The 24,282-nt window shown below is 46.2% G+C and overlaps 1 protein-coding gene across 1 annotated transcript in view; it reads left to right on the top strand.

Annotated features, from left to right (window-relative positions):
• Window positions 1-23,099, top strand: part of Pex16 (peroxisomal biogenesis factor 16) — a 40,115-nt gene extending 17,016 nt beyond the window's left edge. Inside the window, exons 5-8 of the mRNA XM_077660854.1 lie at window positions 5,451-5,585; window positions 7,503-7,575; window positions 13,805-13,992; window positions 22,692-23,099. Coding sequence (XP_077516980.1) covers window positions 5,451-5,585; window positions 7,503-7,575; window positions 13,805-13,992; window positions 22,692-22,753 — 458 coding nt within the window. The 3' untranslated portion in view covers window positions 22,754-23,099. The remainder of the gene's footprint in view (window positions 1-5,450; window positions 5,586-7,502; window positions 7,576-13,804; window positions 13,993-22,691) is intronic.
• Window positions 23,100-24,282: the final 1,183 nt, after the last annotated feature.

The following is a 24,282-nucleotide window of genomic DNA, read 5'->3' as shown; positions in this document are numbered from 1 at the left end:
AAACATCCAGTGTGGACAGTGGAAGTGCGCCTGAAAGTTGCTCAAGTCCGTGCAGTCCGGATGCTGAACTCAGGAACGGGCCTTTCGAGGAGGTTTTTAACAATCCTCGGTGCATAATTTTGCCAACAGATGTAGGGCATGCCATAAGACTTACATCGGTGGGCTGCGGGCGATTGTGTTCTGTGAGGTGCAGATTTCTCAAACGGCAGTCGTACTGCCACATACGGTTGAGGCTGATTGCACGTATAAATATTTGAGTGCTTCTCCTAGCCATGTAATAGTAAGGAAAGCAATCAGCATCAACTCGGACCTGGTTGTAGCTGTTGCTTGCTAGGTAAGCGTGCGACACTTCAGTCTCTTGAAGTTTCCAAGTTTCTTGCGATATAACATGCACTGCCGATATTGAAAAGCTGTTTCATGTGTATCAGATGCGCTTGTGTGTTGGTGGACCAGGAGTCAAGCAGTAAAGTCATGGACAAACGTTTGCAGGATGCGGATTCGCGGAAAAAAAATTTATTGCGGAGCGGTTAGGCCCACCAGGTCAATGAAAAGCATAGAATTGTGAGGAGGCATGCGTGTTCCATCCGGTAGAAGAATACCGTCTGAATGGCTAGCAAGGCAACGCGGAAATTAATTTTTTTCCACGAATCTGCATCCCGCAAACTTCTGTCCATGACTGTACATGAATGCTCACCCAGGTACTGTTTTTGTTGACCTCGCTAGCCAGTGGTGGCACAAGACTTGTGCCTTCTTTGTAAAGGGTACGGAGACTGCATGCCCTCACTGCAAATGCCTAGGAACAACGCTTCGTATAGACTACAAGTACATGCTGAGCAAAAGTAAAGGAAATAAGTCTGTATGATACGTTTGCATGACTACTGCTAAAAAGAACGAAGGTGCTCTCTTCAGAAGGGCTCAGTATGCTTTGAAGAAATCTATCAGCCGTCTGACAAAGAGAGTGAAATCACTGACGACTCAACTCAAAGACACTCAAAAAAAGTTACCATCCATTTCTGATGAGGCCCTAGATGACAAGCTCTGGCATTTGAAGCTTCCAGAAAGGCAGACAACAGCTATTGAAGCTTTGCAGCTGCCAAGTGCACCAACCAAATTATCTGACGCTACACCGAAAACTGGCTTTTGCTGCCTTCTCTTGCATACACGCAGTCCATCGGGGTACTCTTTCCTTAGAGACAACATCATCTTACCACTTCCTTGCACGCCAACTATAAGGAGGTACTTGTCTATGGTGCGTGTTAACTGTGGTTTTGACACCAGTTTCTTCTCTGCCTTCAAAACAAAGCTGGCGACAAAAGACAGTTTTAAGCGGCATGGAATTCTGATATTTAATGAAATGAAATTTAATGCGAGACCAATTACCTACAATGGTCATACAGACTTTGGAAACAAGGTACAGGCACCCAACCAATTGGCAGACCATGGACTAGTCCTTGCCTTCCGTTCTTTTGGTGAAAATTATTTTCAACCTTTTGCAGTCTTTGCAAGCCGTGGACCAACAAAAGAGACAGTACAGGCACAACTTATAATGATAGCTATCCTTCTATTTGAAGATGCTGGTGCACGTGTCGATGTATGTGATGGTGCTGCAACCATCCGGTCAATGTGGAAATATTTCGGTGCAACAGTAGCTCTAGACAGCGCGAGAAATTGCTTTTTGAACCCTGCATGTTTTTGTTTTTTTCGGATGCACCACACCTCTTTCAGATTTGTACGCAATCGCCTGTTGGAGTACAAAATGTTTTGCATGAATGGGAGCCGAGTGTTTTGGTCGCATTATGATAAGCTCTTTGTGGTGGACACAAAAGCTGAAGGCCGACTCAGGGTATCTCCAAAACTGTTGTTTTCTTATTTGAACCAAACTAACACAAAAAAGATTGCAGTAAAGCTGGCTACTCAGCATTTTAATATGAGCATTGCAAACGGCCTGCAGTTTTATTCCAAGAGAGGGATCGAGGGACTCCAAAATGTAGAAAGCGCAGTTGAGTTCACAGTCAGAATTAATAATTTGTTTGGTGCACTAAATCGCAGACATTTTAAAGGCAAGGATTTTAAAATGCTGGAGTCTTCTTTGCAGTGGCTGAATGAGTGGCAGAAGGAAGTCAAGGCTGCAAAAATTGATTGCCGTAACTTTTTATTAGACTCAACTGCTTAAAGGTTGCGAGTGACCATTCTTTCCACAATGCAGCTTTCTAAGCACCTACTGGAAACATGTGACTTCAAGTATGTCCTGACAGCAAAATTTAACTAAGATGTTCTTTAAAAATTCTTTGCCGTCATCCGTCATGCAGGTGGCCAAAATAAACACCCCTGTCTGCCAACTTTTGCAGCTTTACAACATGCCATGCCATCTGTTTACAGTCTTATGAAACTGCCTAACTACAGGAACTGCCAGTTGGAGGTTAAAGAAGAACCACGTCTGCTGAGTCTCCCAAATCTGACAGCTGCATTTTCAGAAGATGCATCCAGTCAGTCTCGATTGGGAGAGCTAAAGGCAAAACTTTATGGCAATGTGGAGAATGAAATGAAATGCAAGGCTGTCTTTGAGAATGTCTCCATGGCAACCAGTGTGACAGATTTCATTGTGCACTATGTGACAGGCCTGTTGAGGAAGCTACTGAAAAACACGGGTTGTTCACAGTGTAGACTCAGGTAAGTTGCAGCAGATAATGTAGCAAGAAACCCTGAAGCAGCTCTTGTTTGTTATGTGTAAAACCCATGGAAGGTTTAAATATCCTCACTCTGCACCCTTCTACCTTATGGAGCAGACAGAAGAAATATTTCAGAAGCACGTTGTTGATGACAGAGAAGTATATGATATAACCATTGACTACGCACTAGAGAACTTCAGTCTGTCTTTTTCGTGCCCAGAACATAAGAGAGATATAATGGCACAAGTGTTGCACTACTACGTCAGTTTGCGAATGTGCCAGCATTGCAAACAGCTCAAGAACAATGCGCCCAACAAAGCCCAAAACCTTCGCAAGCTCTCAAAGCTGGTATAAGTGGTAGTCCGTCTTTTTTTTTTTCAAGAATGTAATAAATTGCCATGAGATGGGTGTAGGACTTTGGTTAAAGATGTACAGAAGTACTTCTACAGTTCAGCATTCCCATGTGTCATGTCTTTTTTATGCCGTTACTGTAAATATTTCATGATACTGTAAAAGATGTGGGCGCAAACTTAGGCAAGGACCGAGAAGAAACAAATGACAACTGGTCCTTGTCCAAATGTCTCGGTCCTTGTCCAAGTTTGCGCCCGCTTCTTTTATATGATGCAAAGCCAACTTGCCCGACAACCCGCTCTTCTGTAAATATTTCATTAAACATTTATGTCGCTACCGTCTTTGTCACTTGTCAGGTAGTGCTAGCATTGCTTTGCTTCGCTGGCATTCGTCAAAATAAATCATGTGTATCCAAACTCTGCCTCTTGCCTCATTTCCTCTGTGTTGCAGAATCACATCTGCAGCTTGTCTGCAGCTTCACACAAGTACCAGCTTGAAGTATTAAGAATATAGATATATATTATCTAGCCTCATGAAATCGAGTGGGAGGCTGCGAGGTGCACAAAAGATCCTCGTAGGATTTGTGAATGCGGTGCGTCAACAGTGGGGCGTCGGACAGCAGAGCGCTGCACATGCCAGCCCAGCGTCGCGCGTGTTCGCATGCGAAGGGTGTGTGCGAGGCAACGGCGACAAAAAGCATGGCGAGCACGAGGAGCGGAGAGCTGACGTGTCAAAAAACCGAGGTGTGGAGGGAGACAGCGCAGCGGAGGTGGTGTAGCTCAAGCGTAGAGGTGGCAGCCGTCGGACGTTGAGTCCGTGCTGCCGTGATTTCCCTTGGATCATCGACCTAAGCCTCCTCCTGCGTTCTTTGCAAGTGTGGAGGTGGCAGCCGATGGACTGAGGGTCCGTGCTGCCTAAAGGCACCCATGGATAGCCTGCTTTGAGCTTCTGGCGTTTTGTGACACCATGGACGGGACACCGTTGACCCCGCTATGTTTTTCCTGCTGCTGCAAAGTTCTTCGCGCTCGTGGTGGTCTCTCCCTCTGTTCCTCTCTGCTCCTAATACCACCTGGCTCCTTTCCACCGCTTCCTTTGCACCTGGGATGCTCAGTACCTGGTGAACTCTTTCCTTTTATCTGTAGAGTTGTACGCCTGTTGAGTGTGTGTTTTTATTGTTGGCCCCCTTTCCTTTAAATTATAAATACGGCTTCGTTTTGTTTTGGTTGATCTCTTTGTTCTCTTGTTCTCTGAATCTGCACGCAATAGCGTTCCCCTTCAGAAAGTTTGGGGACGCGCTACCAGTTCGTGACAGAGGCATTGGACAAGTGGAAAAATAAAAGCTAGAATGGTGAAACCTGAATATATCAAACCATAATGTGCCGTCCCATCAGCACCTGACCGTTGCGACCGCAGTTCGACACATCGCGTTCAACGCCGATTTCGCGCTGAAAGCTGATTATATATTTGCTTGGCATGCTCACTGAAGTGTTCAGCGTTGATAACAGCGCCGTATAACGTTAACAGTATCCGCTTAAGGTGCGTAAATCACTGCCACAGCGCCAGAGTTCATAGGGTCACCCATAAGACAGAACGTGACACAGGCTCAACAACGGGCATGGGTGGCCCGACTCACACTAATGCCATCTCGAGGTGGACGAGGGAAGTAGGGACAAATGTGTCTTGCCTCCAGAGGCATTGTCATATCACCTAAAGTACTTCTAACACCATGCTGTAGAGTACTGGAAGCAAAGAGCTGAGCTAGTCATTTGCTTTTCATGTGGACAGACATGTTGATGACCAGTATTTGTCTTGCCACTATTTGTTGTGATGTCATTGCTTTTTATTTGTGATGGGTAGCGCTTCTTTTGTCTAGATCATCCTCTTTTCATTCTGGTGGAATAGTTTCAGCGCCAAACACTTGATGAAAGACTGGGACTATGCAGACATATGCAGGGTTGACACAGCGACGCCATGTGCCTTGTGCCAGATTGAGCCTCAGGAGAGGTGCTAGAAAACACTATAGAGCGTGATCCAAGGCACAGTACATGTGCATTTTGTAACGCTTAGGTGCTGTCACAGTGATGACTATTCATTGATGATTGTTTATTTGCGACATTATTAGATAGCAGACACTATGTGTAGATGCCTCAGAACAGGCATGCAGCAATGCTCAAAGCATCGGCTTTGCATTTTGACTTGTACCCCCACTCCAATCCGTGCAGAGCTTCATCCACACAAGTGTTGGCATATAAGGCGCAACACTGGAAGTTGTCTTGCTTGAGATGTGACCAGATTCCTTTTCCATGGAGTGATGTATGCCACTTTTTTTTTTTTTTAATAAACGGCACATTGTCAGATGAGGCCATATCACTGGGTGATGCCTTGTGGAAAGTGTTTCGTCAGTAGTCCTCTGACAACCCTCTTCCACAGCACCACCAACCTCGAGGAGACAGTGGCGCCCTCCTGCGGCACCATCATGCAGCAGTGGCAACGGGAGCCCCAAACCACTGCGGGGTGCCCAGCTGGCCGCGGAGGTTGCTCACGTGGTGCGACCGCTGGCTCACCGTATCCTTTTCTCAAGTTAACTCACATGGCTGCAGTGGCAATGAGTGCCAAGTGAATGGCCAAGTGAACAGTTTACGGACCATTCCTGTGAGGCAGGACATGTCATGTCCCCTTCTCCCAACTCTCAGTGTGTGCGATACTAAGTGGTCAGAATAGCACTCGCTCCTTGGTGCCTGCTCCCTGGCAGCAGTGATGAATGGCGAGCAGTGTGCATTGAGAGGCCAGTGTATGACATGATTGAAAAACAAAAAACTGTACTGGCAGATGAGACTGAGAAGAGAAGTAGGTGGGACTGCACTTATCCTGTCTTCTTTTCCTCTCAGTCTCACCTACCAACACAGCTTCTTGCTTTCATTAAAGGACCGAATAAAACTTGCAGAGCTATCAATGTTAATAAGCACAAGGTAGCCGGCATAAGAAAGTTAAATACGGAGAAAATTGAGCATGTTCTAAAGAACAGAGGTAACCTAAAAGGAGTGAAGAGGAAACTAGGCATAGGTAAAATCCAGGTGTATGGGCAAAGAGGGCAGTCTCATTAATAATATGGATAAGATAGTTAACATAGCTGAAGAGTTCTACATAAATCTATACAGTAGACAACGTAATTGCACATTAATGAGAGAGACAGTAGCGCACAGCAGTGGGTCATCCCGTCAGTAAAGAAAGCCTTGGGAACAATGCAAAAGGGGAAAGCAGCTGGCGTTGATCAGGTAACAGCAGATCTCTTGAAGGACGGAGGGGAGATTGTGCTAGAAAAACTAGCCACCCTGTATATGCAATGCCTTATGACCTCAAGCATACCAGAAGCTTGGAAGAACATTAGCATTATCTTAATTCATAAAAAAGGGGACATCAATGACTAAGAATTATAGGCCAATCAGTTTCCTGTTCATTGACTTCAAGGTATTTACTAAGGTAATCGCAAATAGAATCAGGACAACCTTAGACTTCAATCAACCAAATGATCAGGCAGGGTTTCGTAAAGGATACTCGACAATAGGCCATATTCACACTATCAGTCAGGTAATATAGAAATGCACAGAACATAACCAACCCCTATATATATAGTGTTAATTGATATATATATATATAGTGTTAATTGATTACGAGAAAGCATTTGACTCAGTGGAAAACTTAGCAGTCATGCAGGCATTGCCGAATCAGGGTGTAGAAGAGCCTTATGTGAAAATACTGGAAGATATCTGTAACGACTACACAGCTACCATAGTCCTTCATAAAGTCAGCAATAAAATTCCAGTATACAAGGGTGTTAGGCATGGAGACACAATCTCGCCAGTGCTATTCACCGCCTGTTTACAGGAGGTGTTCCGAGACCTGGATTGGGAACGATTGGGGATAACAGTTAATAGAGAATACCTAAGTAATTTTTGCTTCGCTGATGAGATTGCGTTGTCAACTCACTCAGGAGATGAGCTGCAAAGCATTGTCAGTGAGTTACACAGGCAGAGCAGAACGGTAGGTCTTAAAATGAACATGCAGAAAGCCAAAGTAATGTTCAACAGTCTCGCAAGGGAACAGCAGTTCACAGTTGGTAGTGAGGTGCTGGAAGCAGTAAGGGAATACGTCTACTTAGGGCAAGTGGTGGCCGCTGATCCGGATCATGAGAGGGAAATAACTAGAAGAATAAGAATGGAGTGGAGCGCATATGGCAGGTTCTCTCACATCATGAATGGCAGTTTACCAATATCCCTCAAGAGAAAAGACAACAGGTGTACCTTACCGGTTCTCACCTATGGGGCAGAAACATGGAGGCTAACAATAAGGGCTCAGTTTAAGTTAAGGACAATGGAGCGAGCTATGCTTTTCACTGGTTTTCCTCCACCACTGATGTATACCCGTGTGTTGATAACAGGTGCGACTGTAGTGCTATTGTGACCTTGACTGGTGGGGCTCCAGTGTCGGCTCTGGGCCTGTGCGGCCGCTCCTCCTGGACACCCTGGCTGATGGCAGCTGGCCTGGACGTGGCCAGGTAGGCTGCTGATCATGCGTTGGCATTGCCCTGGTGTTTCCGTTCTTGAGATAGCACTGCTGCTGAGTAGACTCGCAGTGAAGCGGGCATCAGGAGCAGATCATATTTCCCCTTTTTGCTCGTGTCATGTTTTGGGAGGCAGTGATGCCATGTGCAACTCCAAAGCGTAAGGCGCCCATGCCGACAGCATTTATTCCTCCACACTTCTGTCTCGGCGATCTCCTCCCACATTGTCCTGCACCTAGAGCGCTCCTGTGTTTATTCGTGCAACTGTGAGGTACACTAGTGCCCTCTCATGGCACTGCCCACTACTGACTGCATTGCATAAGTTCCTTGCAGCACTGTTAAAGCTAGAGACCTCCTTAGTTAACCAGGGGATTGTGTTAAGCGTGTACTTCCACGCCTTGTCATCTGCTAACAATGAGTAACATCGATGAATTTGCTCCGCAGTGAGGGGTCCTGCTTCAAAGTGCACCGCCTTGTTGGAAAAGCGGTTTTAGCATATGCAAACGTCATGCACGCTGAACTGGGCAAATAGCATACATAACGCAAGCATTCATTAAGGCTCTATTTGAAATAGCGTTTCAGCAATATCCATCAAGAGGAGAGTATATAACAGCTGTATCTTACCATTACTCGCGTGTGGGGCAGAAATGTGGAAGCTAATGAAAAGGGTTCAACTTAAATTGAAGACATTGCAGCGAGTTGTGGAAAGAAAAATTATAGGTGTAACGTTAAGACACAGGAAGTGCTGGGTGGATCAGGGAACAAACGCAGGTTAATGACATCCTAGTCATTAACATAGCTCGATGCTAGGCACTTTAACTCGGCTGACAGTTTTTGAGCTTTCTGCCGTAATGAGTTTAATGCCAGAACGAGTCAATTTACGCTGGTGCCATCACTCGAAGCCACACAGGTAGATTTTAACAAAACATCACTTTAAAAACTAGAGTTCAAAGAAAAAATTACAGAAGGCATATAAAGCTAAATAATGTTTCGCATTAAAAGTGACGTAGGAGTAACAGCTGCACATCTAACAGTTGTCGACTCGTCACGAGGATTCCGGCCCATGCTCCTCGGAAAACTGGTCACGCCATCACGCGACAGCTGGCTTTGCGGCTGCTTTTAACTGAATGGCTGTGAAAAATAAAAATAAATGTATCGATGTGCTCTTTTGCCTAGATGTTAAAAACTTCCTTATGTTTCTTTTATTAGAGTTTCATTCGTGTGGCTTGTGGCTTGTAGAGTTTCACCGGATGAGTGTGGCTTTTAGAGCTGGTAGAGAGAGCAATGCAGCGATGGCATAGAGGTAGAGCATCTGCCTTGCATGCAAGAGGACTGGGGCTGAAATTCCAGTGCCACGCAATTCTCCACCGGGTTAAAAAAAAAAAAAGAAACGTGTTGATAGAATTGCATAACTAGGCCTGGGGTACAACATGATCTCGATGACCAGAACCGACAATGCGCTCCCTCAACAGAGAAGCATTTGGCTACTATGGTGTAGTACTTTTCCACAACCTCCCATGAAAAAAATGAATTAATTTGGCATAAGGCCCTGCAAAAGAGCCACAACTGTAACCCTTGGGTTTTGTGGAAATTCCAGTTTGGAAACCCCCTTGTGTGGAGGGGCCTTATCCAGGCTGCTTAATCTTGTATAGGGAAGCACAGCTGTGGAAATCGGAACCCTGTAAAGTACTATATGTACACAATTGTAAGTCAACCCCACCACATCACATTTCTGAAAAAAAATATAGACTTGGAGGTCGTTTACGCTTGGCCTTTAAGAGGGTTCACCAGTGACAGTGTCCATAGGAAATACATGGGAACTTTCAGAAGCTGTAGCGTGTCTAAAAATGGCTCGATTTTCATGAGGTCTGTGGCAGCGTTTTATTCTTTAGTGAATGGAGGAAATGTTGCAGACAGATATTATTTTTTGTTTCATTTTTTTACAAATCAGAGGTAAATCTCCAGAAAAATTGCACTTTTAGATATGTCGGTCTTTCATGTCATCTCGTGAAAAAGATAAGCCAAATATCAGAATTTTGTCTGCAACATTTCCTCCCTTTTTTTTTTCTTGATTATCATGCTGCAATTTTCATTCATATCGAGCGTAGTATTTGCGTTTTACAGGCTCTGAAAGTTGTGTATGTATTTTCAGCGGGGATTTGAAATTCGCGCCAAATTTAACTAGCGCGACGTGGCTCCATCTGGCGTCAGAAAATTTTGTCGCTTTTACACTCTACCACCAGCCTCTTGGTTGTCTGTGTTTGTGCGCGCAGGTTTTTACTCAGAACTTGGAGGGACCTGTGCTTTTTCTTTCCTTTTTTCTTGCTTGGGCTGTATTCGGGAAGGATTTCTGGGTTTCTTTTCTGCTCGAGCGGTGCGGAAAGGAAGTGGAATGCAAGGCCACACCCAAAAGTGCCCCACCCTTTCCCTCCTGGCAGCCACACAATAAGGCATTGTTAGTGCCAAAGCACAAGATGGGGGCTCCCTATTCAGGACAGTGTGGGAGAACAGCATTGTTCCTTGCCCAGTGCAAGGGCACAGTGACCCAGGTGTCTTTACAAGTCAAGAATGAAGCTGCAAATATTCCTCATAGAAGGGCCTCCAGCCGATAGTGGCTGGCGCTTACATGAACCCACACGCCTGGGTGTTTGAAAATCGGTACTGGTATGCACGCCGAGCCGGGAGTCGACGGGTTGGGTCCAGTCAATTCCGCCGCAAGGGGTAGGTGACTCAACTCGACCCTGAACCGATGGGCTTGTAAACCCTGTTGGGTCGAAAAGTAGGGTTATTGAGAGGGAAGGGGATAAATGCAAACTTGCTTTCCATGTGCGCCGTCGCGGCACCGATACAGCGATGGCGTGCCTCGATCTTGGGGGCTGCTACTGCTTGCTCGACGCTTGGTGTCGCTACAGCTGAACCGGTCTCGAATCGCTAAAATCGAGTTCATGTAAACACGCAGTGGTTGAGTTGGATTGCTCAACCCGACCCCCGAATCGACCTGACGCTGTCAGGTTCATGTAAACAGGGCTAATGGCGTAGACTGATTGTCATGACATAGCGATTAACCTCCTTTCACTGAGGCACTTGCCAATCACCTGCGATTTCACGCTATATTCGCGGACAACTATGTATGCCAGTGCAACAGCCCACATCAAGGGGAGAAAGGACCGTCTCCTTCCTTTTCCTGCTCAGCCCCTGCTGCACTGCAACTTCGATGTCATGAGAACCAGTCGAAGCCAACGTTTGGCTATGGCTCCAAGCTAGTGAAACCAGATTGTGTCAGATCGGCATCGAAACATCGGTTCTCTAACGAATCTTTTGTTGTGCATCGCTCTTTTTCCCCAATTCTCCTCGTGACCAGGCATATCTCTGCCAGAATGTTCGCGTTATCAGTGCAGGCGCTGTCCACTGTACACGGGTAAGCATGGTTGCACCTTATCTGCAGAAAGGAGCTCGCGGATTTCCGAGCCCCCTACTCCAGAATAGACATCTCTGTGGTGCGAATAACGTAATGTCAGACGTTCATGGCTTGGCTGGCAAAATCATTCAGTTTTGCTTCTGAACCGGTTTCGCATGTGTCAAGCGTTCCCCAACCGTCTTTATTCTCCCAATTAGATACGCCTCGGTATGCGCCACACCTAGTCGCACCTCCTGCACTACGCTTCTAAAAGTTGCACATTTCAATCAGAAAAATGCTCGGAAGGGGCGCTATATAAATACATATATAATATATATAACACATAAAAGTATATAATATGTAAAATATATAAAAGAACATATAAAAAGCAGAGCTCATTATGAGACTTTTTCGGAAACGATACTAGGTGTGGAATTTTCGCTTTCAAACCCCTGACGTCATGACGATTCAGGTGCGCTGCCATTTTTGTGTTCAGAAAGAGCACACACGGTTGGCGTGGCTGCAGTGGCCATCTTCTATTAAATTGCAAATTCTATTATTTTTAACAATAAACCACTACTAGCAACTTTGTCCAGAACAGTTGGTAGTCGTTTGTGCAGTGACGAAATTCGCGTTCAAAGTCACCACGAATAGCAGCAGGACAATGTCAGTGCTTTTGCAAGCCACACATCTCACCCTTTTACCCAAGTCTGACTTGTTTCGTGGTGAAATTATAAGCAGTGAAGGAGACATGAAACGAAGTATTTCAGCAGTAATTTAGTTACTGAAGTGGCTATCACCCATAAAAAAGCTGAAAAATTCGGCGACGCCAATAGCAACAAACGTGCTCGCTGGTCATCGAAGAGGAACCAAGATAAGGCGCTAAAAACAACAACCCAGAATAATGTTGAAATAATTGCGCCTGGCTTCAATCCTTCCAGATAACACTGATTGCATCTCGCATTACAAAGTGATATTCCCGCGTGCCAACGGTTTTGAACTCTCACAAACAAGTAGTACAACAGTTTCGCGGCACTCCTTTTGTCACAGAAGCATCGGCCGGATGCTTAAACAAAAAGTACGGTCAACAGCAGCAAAGACAATGCAAAATAAATACTGGCAGTGTAAACAATGAGAGCGCAGAAAGCTCTTCACAGAGGCCGCGTCGTCGATTCGGCGTCCACAGTCGTACAAGGTCACAAGGCTTGTATTGCGTGTGGCGACGGAGGAATACGTGGAATACGGAATAGCCGGCCAAAGTGCGGAAGACGAGGTGTTTCCAAGGTGTGTCAAAAGATGACTCACACTTATCTGTTCTGGCTAGGCTAAACCAACACTGCTTCTAACTACAGGCTGTATACCCCACCCTATCATTGTAAATATATTTTCGCAGAAAAGATGCGAGGGAGCTTAGGGGGACCCAAATCGGAAAACGTACTTTTCCTTGTGGCAGCTGAGTGGTGGGTTACTGGAAAAAGGTCCATTCTGTGACCACCACCCCTTGAGACGGGTTATTCTTTTGTGCTTCCTTCTCCCTGCTTTGGCAGGATATACACAGAAAGTTCTCGGCCCTACTTTTTGTTCGCGGAAAAACTAATACTTTCGTGTCGCGGTAGAATTTGCACACCTGGAGGGGTAATAGAAGTTCCCTCCTTTTTGTAGTACTTAAGTGCTGCCATCTATCGACAGAAAAAGTTCAAATCTGAGTGGCCTCGTAGCTGGTGAGTCCTCTTAATAATGGAATGCAATAGCACTATCCAGCGGCCTCCGCTTATCGCTGCAGCGCGCGGCCATGCCCGTGGGCACATTTGAAAGTGAAAATCTATTAGTCGCTGGACTACTCGTCCACACTTGCGCCATCGTCCTCACTAGCGCTCCCATTGTGATCGCTGCTGCGGTTCCACAGCACATCTTTCTAACATCGTCATGTAGTGAAATCCCACACTTCGCAAGCAGCCACAATCTTGATGTCGCTTGGAACAGCTGAAAATTTTGCCTCGCTGTAGCTGCCACACCTGTATCACCCGTTGTGAATGTCGAACTTGCGGCCCGGCGTACAGTTGTTCGTTTCTTTGCCGTCAAGAATGACAGCCGTCTTGAATGTAGCCGCGAACGAGCGCCAGTTGCTTACCGGACCCGGAGCACAAATGATGAATGACAAAGCGCCACATTAAAAACTTGTGAAACGCGGCCAGCAGTAGTCAAATCCGTCAGAGCCAAAGAGAAACTACGCGTGAGCGGCTTCGGCTCCTCCGTTGGCTACCGACACTCCCCAGCGCAGCTGCGATTCTGAGTGGCGGTGCCGCCGCGATCTTAACAGCTGCAATTCTGAGTGGCGGTGCCGCCGCCATCGGAACAGCGGCCCTTCCATCAACTATCCACGCTCCCTTAAGTGCCGAGTGCGCGGTTGGAAGTAAAAAAAAAAAAAAAACTTGGACGACGCCTATTAAGAGTAGAACGCGAATGCGTTATCGGGCCGCCGCTGCTTATTACCAGCCGCATTCTGCGGCCATATGTAGGAAGTGGGCTGGTGCTGGTTTGCTGCTTATCAACAGCCACCAGCGGCTACCGCACGAGGGGTGGGGATGCCGGTTCTGCGCGTTGACATAGCAGCTGCTCAAGGCCATCACTAAAAGCGATGCGACAGAGCCACGCAGCAAAAATGCAACCATGCTGTAGCATGCCTGATATTTTGTTTGTCTCGCCTTTATTTATGGCGCAATGCTTCGGTTTCGATTTTAAGTCGACCCCCCACTTCGGGTTTTCAGATTTTGAAAGATAGGTCGACTTACAATTGTGTGAATATGGTATACGTTGCCTTTTCAGCCTGCAGGTGTTGTCGCGGACACGTGCCTCTATGCAGCCCCGCGAGCGGCTGGAACTGAGCCGGCGCCTGCTGCAGCTGACGCTGTACCTGGTGCGATCGCCCTTCTACGAGCGCCTCTCCCAACGCCGCATTGCCCTCGCCCTGCACGCACTCGGGGACACGGTGCCCCTGCTGGGATTGATCACCCGTGAGTTAGAAGGGGTGGAATTCAGGGGTCACAGTGGAACTCCCCTTTGCATCAAGTCTTGAAAAGCGACAACGCATTCACTTGACATTTGCAGTTATCTGTTCTGGCAAATTGTGCTTGGGGATGGCTGTACCCTTCATGGGTTTCTGTACCATGGGCCCCATTGTTGATATGAAAACTCGAACTGAAATGATTGAAGTCACACTCTTGTGTCTGCCTGATGACCGGACTTGTCAATTTTTTTTTTTTTTGTCACATGGGACAAGTTACCCTCAACATGACACTGCTAGCTTTTTGCAGAGGGTCATGATGTTGTGATTGTGCAACATTCAGGGCTGCTTGCATGTGAGGTGTCTGGAACAGTCTGTGTCATGACTAAAGGTGCTGGTTGGCGTGAGGAGCGCAGGCATTTTGCTTGTGACAACTGCCGAGCTCTCTTGCTTTTGTGGGACATGTTTGCCCAGCAGTCGGCTTCCACTCTCAAGTTCATAATCGCTTGTTTGCAGCCACTAGCACATGACTGGTGGCACTGTATCATTTGTAGTGCTGGCTACAAGTAAGCTCCTGACTTCCTGCTTAGACACTGTGCACTTTTGCCTAAAACTGCAGCTTTTTTAGATTTTGCTTGTGCTGGTCAACAGACATGTGATATTAGGTCACAAAATGCCATTCAATAAGATTGCAGGCATGTTCGAATACTGAATTTTCAGTTTGAGGCAAATAATTATTTTGTTTGAATTATTTTCAAGTTAGTGGATACTTTAGGCCCTGAAGCAGATAGTTTGTGAGCCTACGTTCCAGTGGAAAAGAGGCAGTTCATTAGAGCTCTTAAGGGGGGACACGGGTCTTTCGGGCCGAAAAATCTCGAAAAAATCAGTTTTTAGAAAATGTTATTTTCGAAATCAGCAATCATTTATCTACCTCTCTGTTAAATTTCTCGCCTCTAAGGTCAATATTTTACTCACAATACCAATTTATATAATCCATGTCGCCCGAATTTGAGCTGAAATCGGCGCCGAAACAGCAGTATTTCGCAAAGCGTAGCTCCCGTTTCATGCGCGGCACCGCAGCCATCTTGGTCTCATTTGAAAAAGCCGCCTTTCGCCTTCAATTTCCCGCCACTACGACTTCCGTTCGCCCATTGGTTGCCGAGAAAATAGCAAAAAAGAAAAGGTAGTATTCAAAATTCTTTTGGCTGCCGCGGATCACGTGACAGCAGGTCGTCATCCGATTGGTGGAGCGGGCTGGCAGCGTCTGCTTGATGCGCCCGAGCCGCGGGGAGACGCGACTCTTTGTGTCGGACCGTGCAGTGCAAGAAACGCGCAGCGATGCCTGGTTCAGCGCGCAAGGTGCACTCAAGGCATAAATTCGGCAAGAAAAGGAAGAAGTCGCTGGTCGATAACCTCAAGAGACGCCCTGCTGTGCGCCCCGACAATGATGAAACTCCTGCGCTGAACGATCGTGTCGGCGAGGCCGCGCAGGTAGGCCTAACGCGCTCCGCAGCACGGGAAGCTGTAAGCGGCAGCGCCCGCATCCGCCGTGATACAGTGATGCTGGAGCCCTCAGATGTGCTCCAAAATAAGATGAAGACTGAACAAAAATGCGAGAACTCGCCTCAACTCCAGCAACGGAGCGGAAGTCTCGTTGTTTACGTGACGGCAGCACGTCGGACTGTCTGCTCGACGAGGCAAGCTTCACGATCGTTTGTTTGGAATCGCTCAACAGTTTGTTGAAACTTGTGAGGTGTAAAATGTGTGGCGGCAATGACTTGAGCTTCGTAAAAGATGAGCGAGAATACGGCCTTGCCGTTAAACTTTCTCTTCAATGTGCGAGCTGTGGAGACGCATCGTCTACATGGAGTTCGCCGCGGGTACGTGGCGATCAGAAGATCAACCCTTTTGTGGTGAATGTGCTCGGTGCTCGTGCAATGCAGAGCACTGGCAACCAGCAGACAGCTCTAAATGACATTTTTTCATCGCTGAACGTTTCGCACCGTGGTCTCCACAATAAAACGTGGCAAGACTATGTGAAAAAAAAGTTGACACCTGCAGCAGCTCGTGCAGCCGAAGAAGTTGCACAAGAGTGTGCGCGGTCGGTTCGAGAACTTTATAATGAATTGGACCTTGGGAACCCCGGCAATATTGCAGTATCATACGACGGCACTTGGATGACACGTGGCCACACATCCCACATTGGTGTGGGAACCGTCATCGAACTGTTTACCGGGCTTGTGCTGGACTATGTTGTATTGTGCAACTTCTGTGCCGGCTGCGAGCGAGGCCCAAAAGGTGACCCATCATACCAGTCCTGGAGAGCTGGGCACCTATGCCAAAAAAACTCAGAAAAAAAGGCTGGAGAGATGGAAGTTGAGGCAGCCCTTATTCTTTTTGAAAGGTCGTTGAAGAAGTGTGGCCTTCGCTATACCACAATGCTTTCGGACGGTGATAGTCGGGCTTTTCTAGCTGTGCAAGAGGCAGATGTGTATGGATACATCAAAGTAAAAAAAGAAGACTGCATAAACCACGTGCAGAAACGTATGGGAACAGCATTGCGGACTTTGTTGTTCAAACACAAAGGTGCCGAAAACCTTGGAGGAAAAGGCAAACTGACAGGCAGCCTCATAACAAAGTTAAGCTCCTATTATGCCTGGGCTTTAAAATCCCATAATGGGGATGTAGAGGCTACGCAGAAGGCTGTGATGGCCACCTACCACCACATTACCTCTACTGATGAGGCATCAAACCATCGGGACTGGATGGACTCTTGGTGCCAGCAAAATGCGGCAGCAGCCCGAGGCGAATCTGCTCCAAAGCATCGGTACAACATTCCACCCCATGTTGCTAAAGCATTGCTCCCTGTCTATGAGCGACTGTCGGATAGGAAGCTCTTAGAGCAGTAATGAAAGCCTACACTCTTTGATATGGGCCTTGGCACCCAAAGAGCGCCACGCATCATTGTTTACTGTTGAGGCTGCCGTGGCTGAGGCAGTAATGCGGTTCAACGCAGGCAGCAAAAGAAATTCTGCAGCAATATTACAGGAACTGGGCCTCAATACGAATTCTATGAGCGCAAAAAGAATGCGAGAGAAGGATGAGCGCCGAGAGCAAAAGTGCGCTCGAAAGCATTTCATTGCGGAAAATATTCAAGGAGTGCTCAAGAAGCGGCACCTGGATACTACTGGCAATCAAAAGGACTACATTCCTGGTGGCTACTAGCCATTTCCTATTGTAAATATATTACTGCACTTGTAAATATTTATTAAACTGTCCCCTGCTTGTTTTTGGGGCTTTTCTCAAAATGCATATGGTTGACTGCTAGCAGTCTTGAGGCCTTGATATCTCAGCAACCAAGTCACATAGAGCTGAAATTTTGGTTGCAATGGAAAGCCTAATGTATGCTGTGTGAAATGTTGGGAGCAGATTTTTTCATTTTACCTTAAAAAAATAATTATTTTCGTTAATTTACCATTACTTGGTACACACATTTTTTATACTGAAATTCAGAAGGTTGTAAAATGAGTAATAATTGACATATCAAAAATTGCTCTCAACATTTCATAATTCACTATTCTGGCTATCTAACCATGCCTTAAAATTAATTTTAGATGAAATCATTATTTTGCTATTTGGGCCTCAAACAATGGGCATTAATTGTTAATTATCTTGAAAACTAATTGGCCTACACCTAAAATAAATGCATATTTGAAATCAGCATAAAAATTTGAATAAGTCTATGCATTTTTATTAAGATTGGTCAAAAAACAACAAAAATAGCTTTAAGACCAGTGTCCCCCCTTAAGCAGCTCTAACACCTAAAGAAAGTGTTTAGAATTCACTGTTAAAAAATATAAAATAGGCCACATATAAAAATAGGTTTTAATGTCACATTGTGCAGTGTTTGACCAACAGCAAGTTAAAGTCCACTTACCAAAGTCTCGAGCCCTTACCTCATTGGTATCGTGTATTCACACGCTCAGGAGTTTATGCTCCAACGCCGAAGCCCACTGGCGCCAACGCTTCCCAAGAGTTTGCACCATTTATGTGCGCATGTTCAGGCCAGCAGTGGTGCATGCCTGCTGTAACGCGAGACTCGAACATACCCCACAACGCATGTGATCTCTTCGAGCGGCTAGCTTCTCTCCGCCGCCTGTGGGCTGCATTCTGGAGGTGTTCCTTCCCAGCTCTTGCCCAGAGCCGATATGTTTCGTCAGGCTTCACCAAGATGTAACCTGTTTTATATCTAATAAACACAAAGATACATTAATAGGTAACTGTGCAAACACAAACAAGCACTTGAAGGGTGCCAAGGCATGTTCCGTAAGAAAGGGGACGATTGTGTGAGTGACCTATCAATCGAGTATCAGAAGGAAAACAGATTTTTGGACCGCACGTAGTCAATGTGGCAGTCTGAGGGTATAAAGCATGTGTTATTCTGATTCAGTCACGAGTCTGTTCTTGTTGTGTACCCATCATGTCCTTGTTTATGTTTGTGCATTATGAGGTGCGGAACAACGGACTCGCCCAACAACATGCTCTCTCAAACCCTTAGCACACATTTTTCTTACACCCCTCATTTTTAATGTGGAAGTGGACACATTTGAAATTTCGGATGAGATTAATTTTCTGGACTTCCTATGGCACTGCATCACATGTTCCATAGGGCAGCATATGACTGTGGCTGAAATTTCGTATGCGTTGCAAATGATTGCTAAATTTCTGTGATCTCGCTCTCTGACCTCAGAGGTGTCAATGAAGGCACAGTGCGCACGCCAAAAGTGGCATGTGGCAAACTGATGCATTCAGTAAAACCTTGTTATTTAGCTACTTAGGATTTCAAGGGTCCGGGAAAGATGTTCGAATTATCTTAAGGTTCGAATGAATGACTACCCCCCCCCCCAAATTGCCAGAAACCGTTTGCACCATAGTATTTGGTTGAAAAGCAGGGTGGTGGTAGTCTACTTTTGAGATGAAAACTGCATGGCAATGGCGTTTTTTCTCCCGTATGCATTGCGAGATGCATTGCTGCATGCGTGTTCTGCGAGGCACGTGTCCGCGTTCTGATCGCTCACTATGTAATCCATGCAGTGGCATGGCCTCTGATCAGGAGTGTATCCTTAATTGACTGATATGAGCCCAGCAGTGTCCGAAATAATTAGCATCTGACGCCAAAAACTTACACAGGCATTGGGCAGGACCACACATCGGCAGTCCAAATTATCTGGATTTCTGAATTAGCTGGAGTCGAATAACATGGTTTCACTGTACCACTCGGACGACACGGTACCCAGATGAGTTTGGACAACATGCAAAGGGGCTATGCTTTGCATACAAACCTTCTGAACGTCACCATTTGCAGCTTAGAGAGCTCAACATCAAGATTGAAGAAGGGCGTATGCTGGTGCTGCCTGCCTAGGGCCAAGAAATATTTTTGTCTTTCGATTTGGCCCAGTCAAAAACACTTAGGATAGCTTTCTCTTGAATTAGCACTCATGTTCTGTCATGATGCAGGTGAATTTTCAGGGTATGGTTTCCAGATTGTGCACCGCAGAGCTCTGTGACCATTTAGTGGTTACAGCTGTGACTCAGTTACTTGCAAAAATTGAAGGGAGGACTACTGAAAGCACGAAGATAATGTGTTAGACCTGTGGTGATTTTTTACAGCGTTCTGGATATTTAATAATATCGCGCGAGTATCGACTGCCTGGTACAGCGGGACCAAGGCAAAGCAACGTGAAAATTAGGGGAGGGATAGAGCATGTGATGTGCACTCATCGTGCTGTTGGAGTGAGTGTCGTCTGCTTAGCTCTTCTGCTTCGTGCAAAGCAATCACTATGAAGCAAAATTTACGGCCGAGTTCTGAGAGCACTTGTTGCATGTTCTATCTGCTGCATGTTTGTGGCTCTGGATTTGTGCAAACGCTTATTAACATTCCAAGCACGACACTAGGCCCCAACTGCATTTGCAGGTAACGTCTCGAAAGCGTTTCTTTTAACTAAATTAATGTGCTGATATCGAGGGTTTTCTACAATAAATTTTTCTAAGTATTGATTTTGGCTGGATTCTTGGGCATGCTAGGATGTTTATCACAAATTTCAGATGTCACCCGTAATATATGCAGCAGATGGAAAGATTTGGTTGCAGCTTCTTGGGGCTCCAATGCATAACCGTAAATGATTGGCAGGGGTTGCTTTGCTTTGATCAGAACAACCTAGAAGGCTACTCTCACTTCAGCAGCAAGAATTATGGGCATGCCTTTGCCCTTGCATGCTTTCTTCTCTCCTTCATCTTCTGGCATAGCAGTGCTGAACAGTCGACGCTCTTGCAATGGTATTAAAATTCTGAGAGGCTGTACATTCGTAGGGCATCCCACAATCTTAAAAGCGTCACCGCAAGTGTGGGGTCCCAGTAGTCTTTTCCACACCTCGTGAACCAACGATGATATGCCCTAATGTCGATGGTTGAGGCCCTGAAGTTGCTGGGCTGGCCGCAGCTTGCAAAACCATACATTTGGTGTGACATGGTTGTCGTCTGTGAGAACCCCTTCATGGCGAAAAGTATAGGTTGGCTAGACTGGCCATTGCATTAATTACTGCATCCAGGGAACATGAGACATCACTAAAAAGCGCATTGAACATGCATTTACCCTCACTGCTGCTCATGCTAGGGCCGCTCACACTATAGCTGCTCATGCAAGCTTCAACTTGTGGATATCAAAATTCATTCCAAGAGCAAAGATAAATTAGGACACGCGCTGCCAGCGGCATCTTTTATCATAGCAAGAGGCAGTTCGTGCATCGGTACCACGTCAGTGTCTTTTGGCCAAAGAAGGAAAGTTGCTAAAATATACGCGATTGCATGCTGTTTTTGCCGCTGAACCTGCACACAGTTCTGGGCTTTTGTTTCCCACATCTATGCATGCACGTACTGTCCTCGCTGTAATTCAACAAAGGGGCGTGCCCTTCAGTAAATCTAGTTAGAATTAGTGCGAGACCCATCATGTGTTCCTTGTGGTTGTCCTAGCCCTGCAATGTGTCTCTTGACCTGCACTTCCCTGCCTGCTTTCCTCTGGTCTCATTGCAGCAGAAGAGTGCAATTAGTGCACTTGTCTCACAAGTCTCTGGCATTCAGCAGAGCATTCAGGGCCTATGGCAACCTGTGAAGAGTTCTTCTTGCACATCTTTCCTAGTTGCCCATTACACAGAGTGGAAGGCTAACGGTCCCAGTCTAGTCAGCACTGAATAAAGTTCAATAAACGCTTGTTAAACTTCGTCTTAAAAATGGAGTACAATGTTGAGGCTGATGGAGTTTTGAAGTAAGCAAGTAACAAAGTTTTCACTGTATCATAGTACATTGCAGAGCTTTAATTTGGTACTCAAACTTCATTCTGTGAGGTCATCACTTAATTACAGTATAAAGAGTTGCGAGTAACAGCACAGCAGCGCCTGAAATGCAGCCAGCAAAGAGGGGCGGGCAATCACATTTGCAAAACAGTGGAGGCAGCGGCTACAATCCAACTGTGGCCCTGTGGCATTGCTACCAATGACAGAGGGTGTTCGGAGGCACCTGCTTGTTCTTGCATGGCTTCTCTCTCAGGGCCATAACTATTGTGGGAAATGTACTATGTCCTCAAATCTCTAGTCTTTCGAGTTGGGAGCTAAGGCGACACATATTAGCACTAGAATGACACGAGGTTCGGAGTGGTACTGACGGATAGCAAGGAGGTGCATTGTGGCAAAATTTATTCCATAAACAAAGCATAGGAGCAGTTTAACCATGTGTTTGCGAGCATACCATATTGACTCTCGTAATTTACACACTTTTTTTCTTAAATAATGCTTCACAAAGGTAATGCACAAATTACTGCGGAGATTTCGCGAACACAGCTTCAAAAAACTACAAAGGTCATAATGCACAATACGTATATGCCATATATTGCCGCCTAAACATCGAACTCCCCCGACTTGCACCCCGCACTGGCCAAAATAATCGATTCAACCGCAAAGACAGCAGCCGTGGGCAAATGGAGATAAAAGGCAGTAAAAGGCGCTCTCACATGCGGCCCGGCCCGGCTGTCTAGCGGCAAATCGAACAGCCAACGGTTCAGTAGTTTCGGATTTTGGCGCGCGCGCGCTGGAGGTTACCGGCAGTTTGCTGTCGCAACTATTCATTTGGGGAAGTGACCACTAGCACGAGTGAGCCGGGTATGCGACGCGCAATTCGATTTGGGGGGGGGGGGGGGGGGGGGGGGGGATATTTCCAAGCCTGCCTTGTGCGCACTGGCGTGCAAGCTGGTGGTTTGGCTCTGCAGGGAATGTAAAATGTGTGAGTAAACTTGTTTTTTTTATAAACCTGGGTAATAAATTACGGGTGCAAAAATTACGCGAGTAAATACAGTATTTGCTCATCTTCACAGCAAGCTCAATGTTGCGGGATACAATACTGGCCACAGCAGCAGCATGTCAAAGAAGGCGAAATGCATGACATCCATGTGCTGTGCGAGATCTGTGAACATTAAAGAGCCCCATGTGATAAAAAATAATATGGAGCCCTCTACTGTGGCGTAGCCCCTGTGTGTCGCTGTGGCACATAAATCCCCCGCATACCCTACCATACTTGCTCATATTCATTCCACGCTCCTGTGTGGAGGAGACTTTTCAGGGACAGTGATCTGCAGAGTTTTACTTCCCTTTTCTCGTACAGGACCACTGGCAGACTACATTCCTGAATGGCAGAACACCTACTGCCACAACTGGGCCTCCTAGAGGACTCCTGTCTACTGCTTCTGAAGGACACCGGGCTGGCTGCCCACACCGCATGGCGTCCTCTGAACAGAACTGGTGCAGTGCCTTCTTGGGGTGTTCAGGCTGTCACCAAGAAGCAGTGCCCCCTCCTTGAGGGTGTCAAGGACTCTGCGCCAGTCACATCTTACCAGGAGGGATCCATGTCACTCCACCCCTCTCGATCTGAATCGGGGTTGGGTCTGCTACACTTCCAAGAGGCTCTGTGCTTATTATTTCTGTCGTGCTCACATGTGTATTTCTTCTATGCTGTTGGGCATAGAACCTCCGGGTATAAATGAATACATCTTGTTGTATTTTTTCTCCTCTCTTTGTTCTTTTCTTCTAGCATAAAGTTTGGGGCTCAGCAAGGGAAGGCTAGGCTCGACAAAAAACCCAAGAGTGACACTTGAGCTCCACCTTATGACGCGATAGCGTATAGGTCCTTTCAGCGGCCTGTGGTCCTCTGCGTATCACTTCGCAGACATGGGCCTTGTTTTTTCTTTCACCATCACAGAGCACTTGACCTTTCATTCATTCATAGATGTCTCAGCTTAATGCATGTTTTCTTCTTTAAAGTGATGCATTAGACATTAGAATGCATGGATCACCACATGGTATTTGCCTACGGCCACTAAATAATTTATAATTAAATTTCTTCTCTCATACTGTTTCATCAACCGAACGATGGCTTTGACATGCAGATTATTTAGTGATCGTAGGTGAACACCATGGGGTGCTCCGTGTATACCAATGTCTAACGCATTGTTTGAAAGAAGAAAACACAAAAGCAAAATTATGCCATCTATAGTCCTTCAACAGTACAATGAAAAAGCATTTGAGGTCCCTCTCACACAAATACTACTTCTCTGTTGCCTAGGTTCTGCCCACATGCCCGTATAAGCGAAATTGGTAATTCTCTACTTTATAATTTTGAGACGACATTCCAGCATAAAGAAACACACGGACAAAAAGAGTAGACACCACGAACACCGGACTTCAACTGAGGTTTATTCCACAAAAGTACAAGCCACGGTCGAAAAAACAAATTCTCAATTACCAGTCGGCTCATTCCAAGCTCGTTAAAAGAGCTATAGCAAAAAATTGCGTCCGCTCTGCTCTTGCCAAGTCGTGTGAACATCAAGTTCATGACAGCGTCAATGCCCAACTAAGGAGACTGGAACAGGCAGGGTTCCCAGGAGAAATTGTGACCTCAGTGGTGGAAAGCCAGATTTGCGAGGTGAAGTCTGGTGGGCGGCGCAAGCCAGGAGAAAACGCACGTTTGCAACAGCGACCTGTTGTTGTGCCCTATTGGCATCAAGTGTCAATCGCCTTAAGAAGGTTAGTGAAAGATGCGGTGTACGTGTTACATTTTCAACCCCGAAAAATCTGGGACACGTGCCGCCTAGTAAATGACGTCAAGAAGAAGCTTGCCTGCAAAATTAAGCACACCAAACCCCTCGTTAAATGTGAGGTTGGCGTGGTGTATATAGCAGCTCCCTCGCCTGTGGCAA

The sequence above is a fragment of the Amblyomma americanum genome, chromosome 4, assembly GCF_052857255.1.
Source record: "Amblyomma americanum isolate KBUSLIRL-KWMA chromosome 4, ASM5285725v1, whole genome shotgun sequence".
Classification (NCBI taxonomy): domain Eukaryota; kingdom Metazoa; phylum Arthropoda; class Arachnida; order Ixodida; family Ixodidae; genus Amblyomma; species Amblyomma americanum.
The sequence above is the reverse complement of the archived record's forward strand: the minus strand, read 5'-3'. Positions and strand labels throughout refer to the sequence as shown.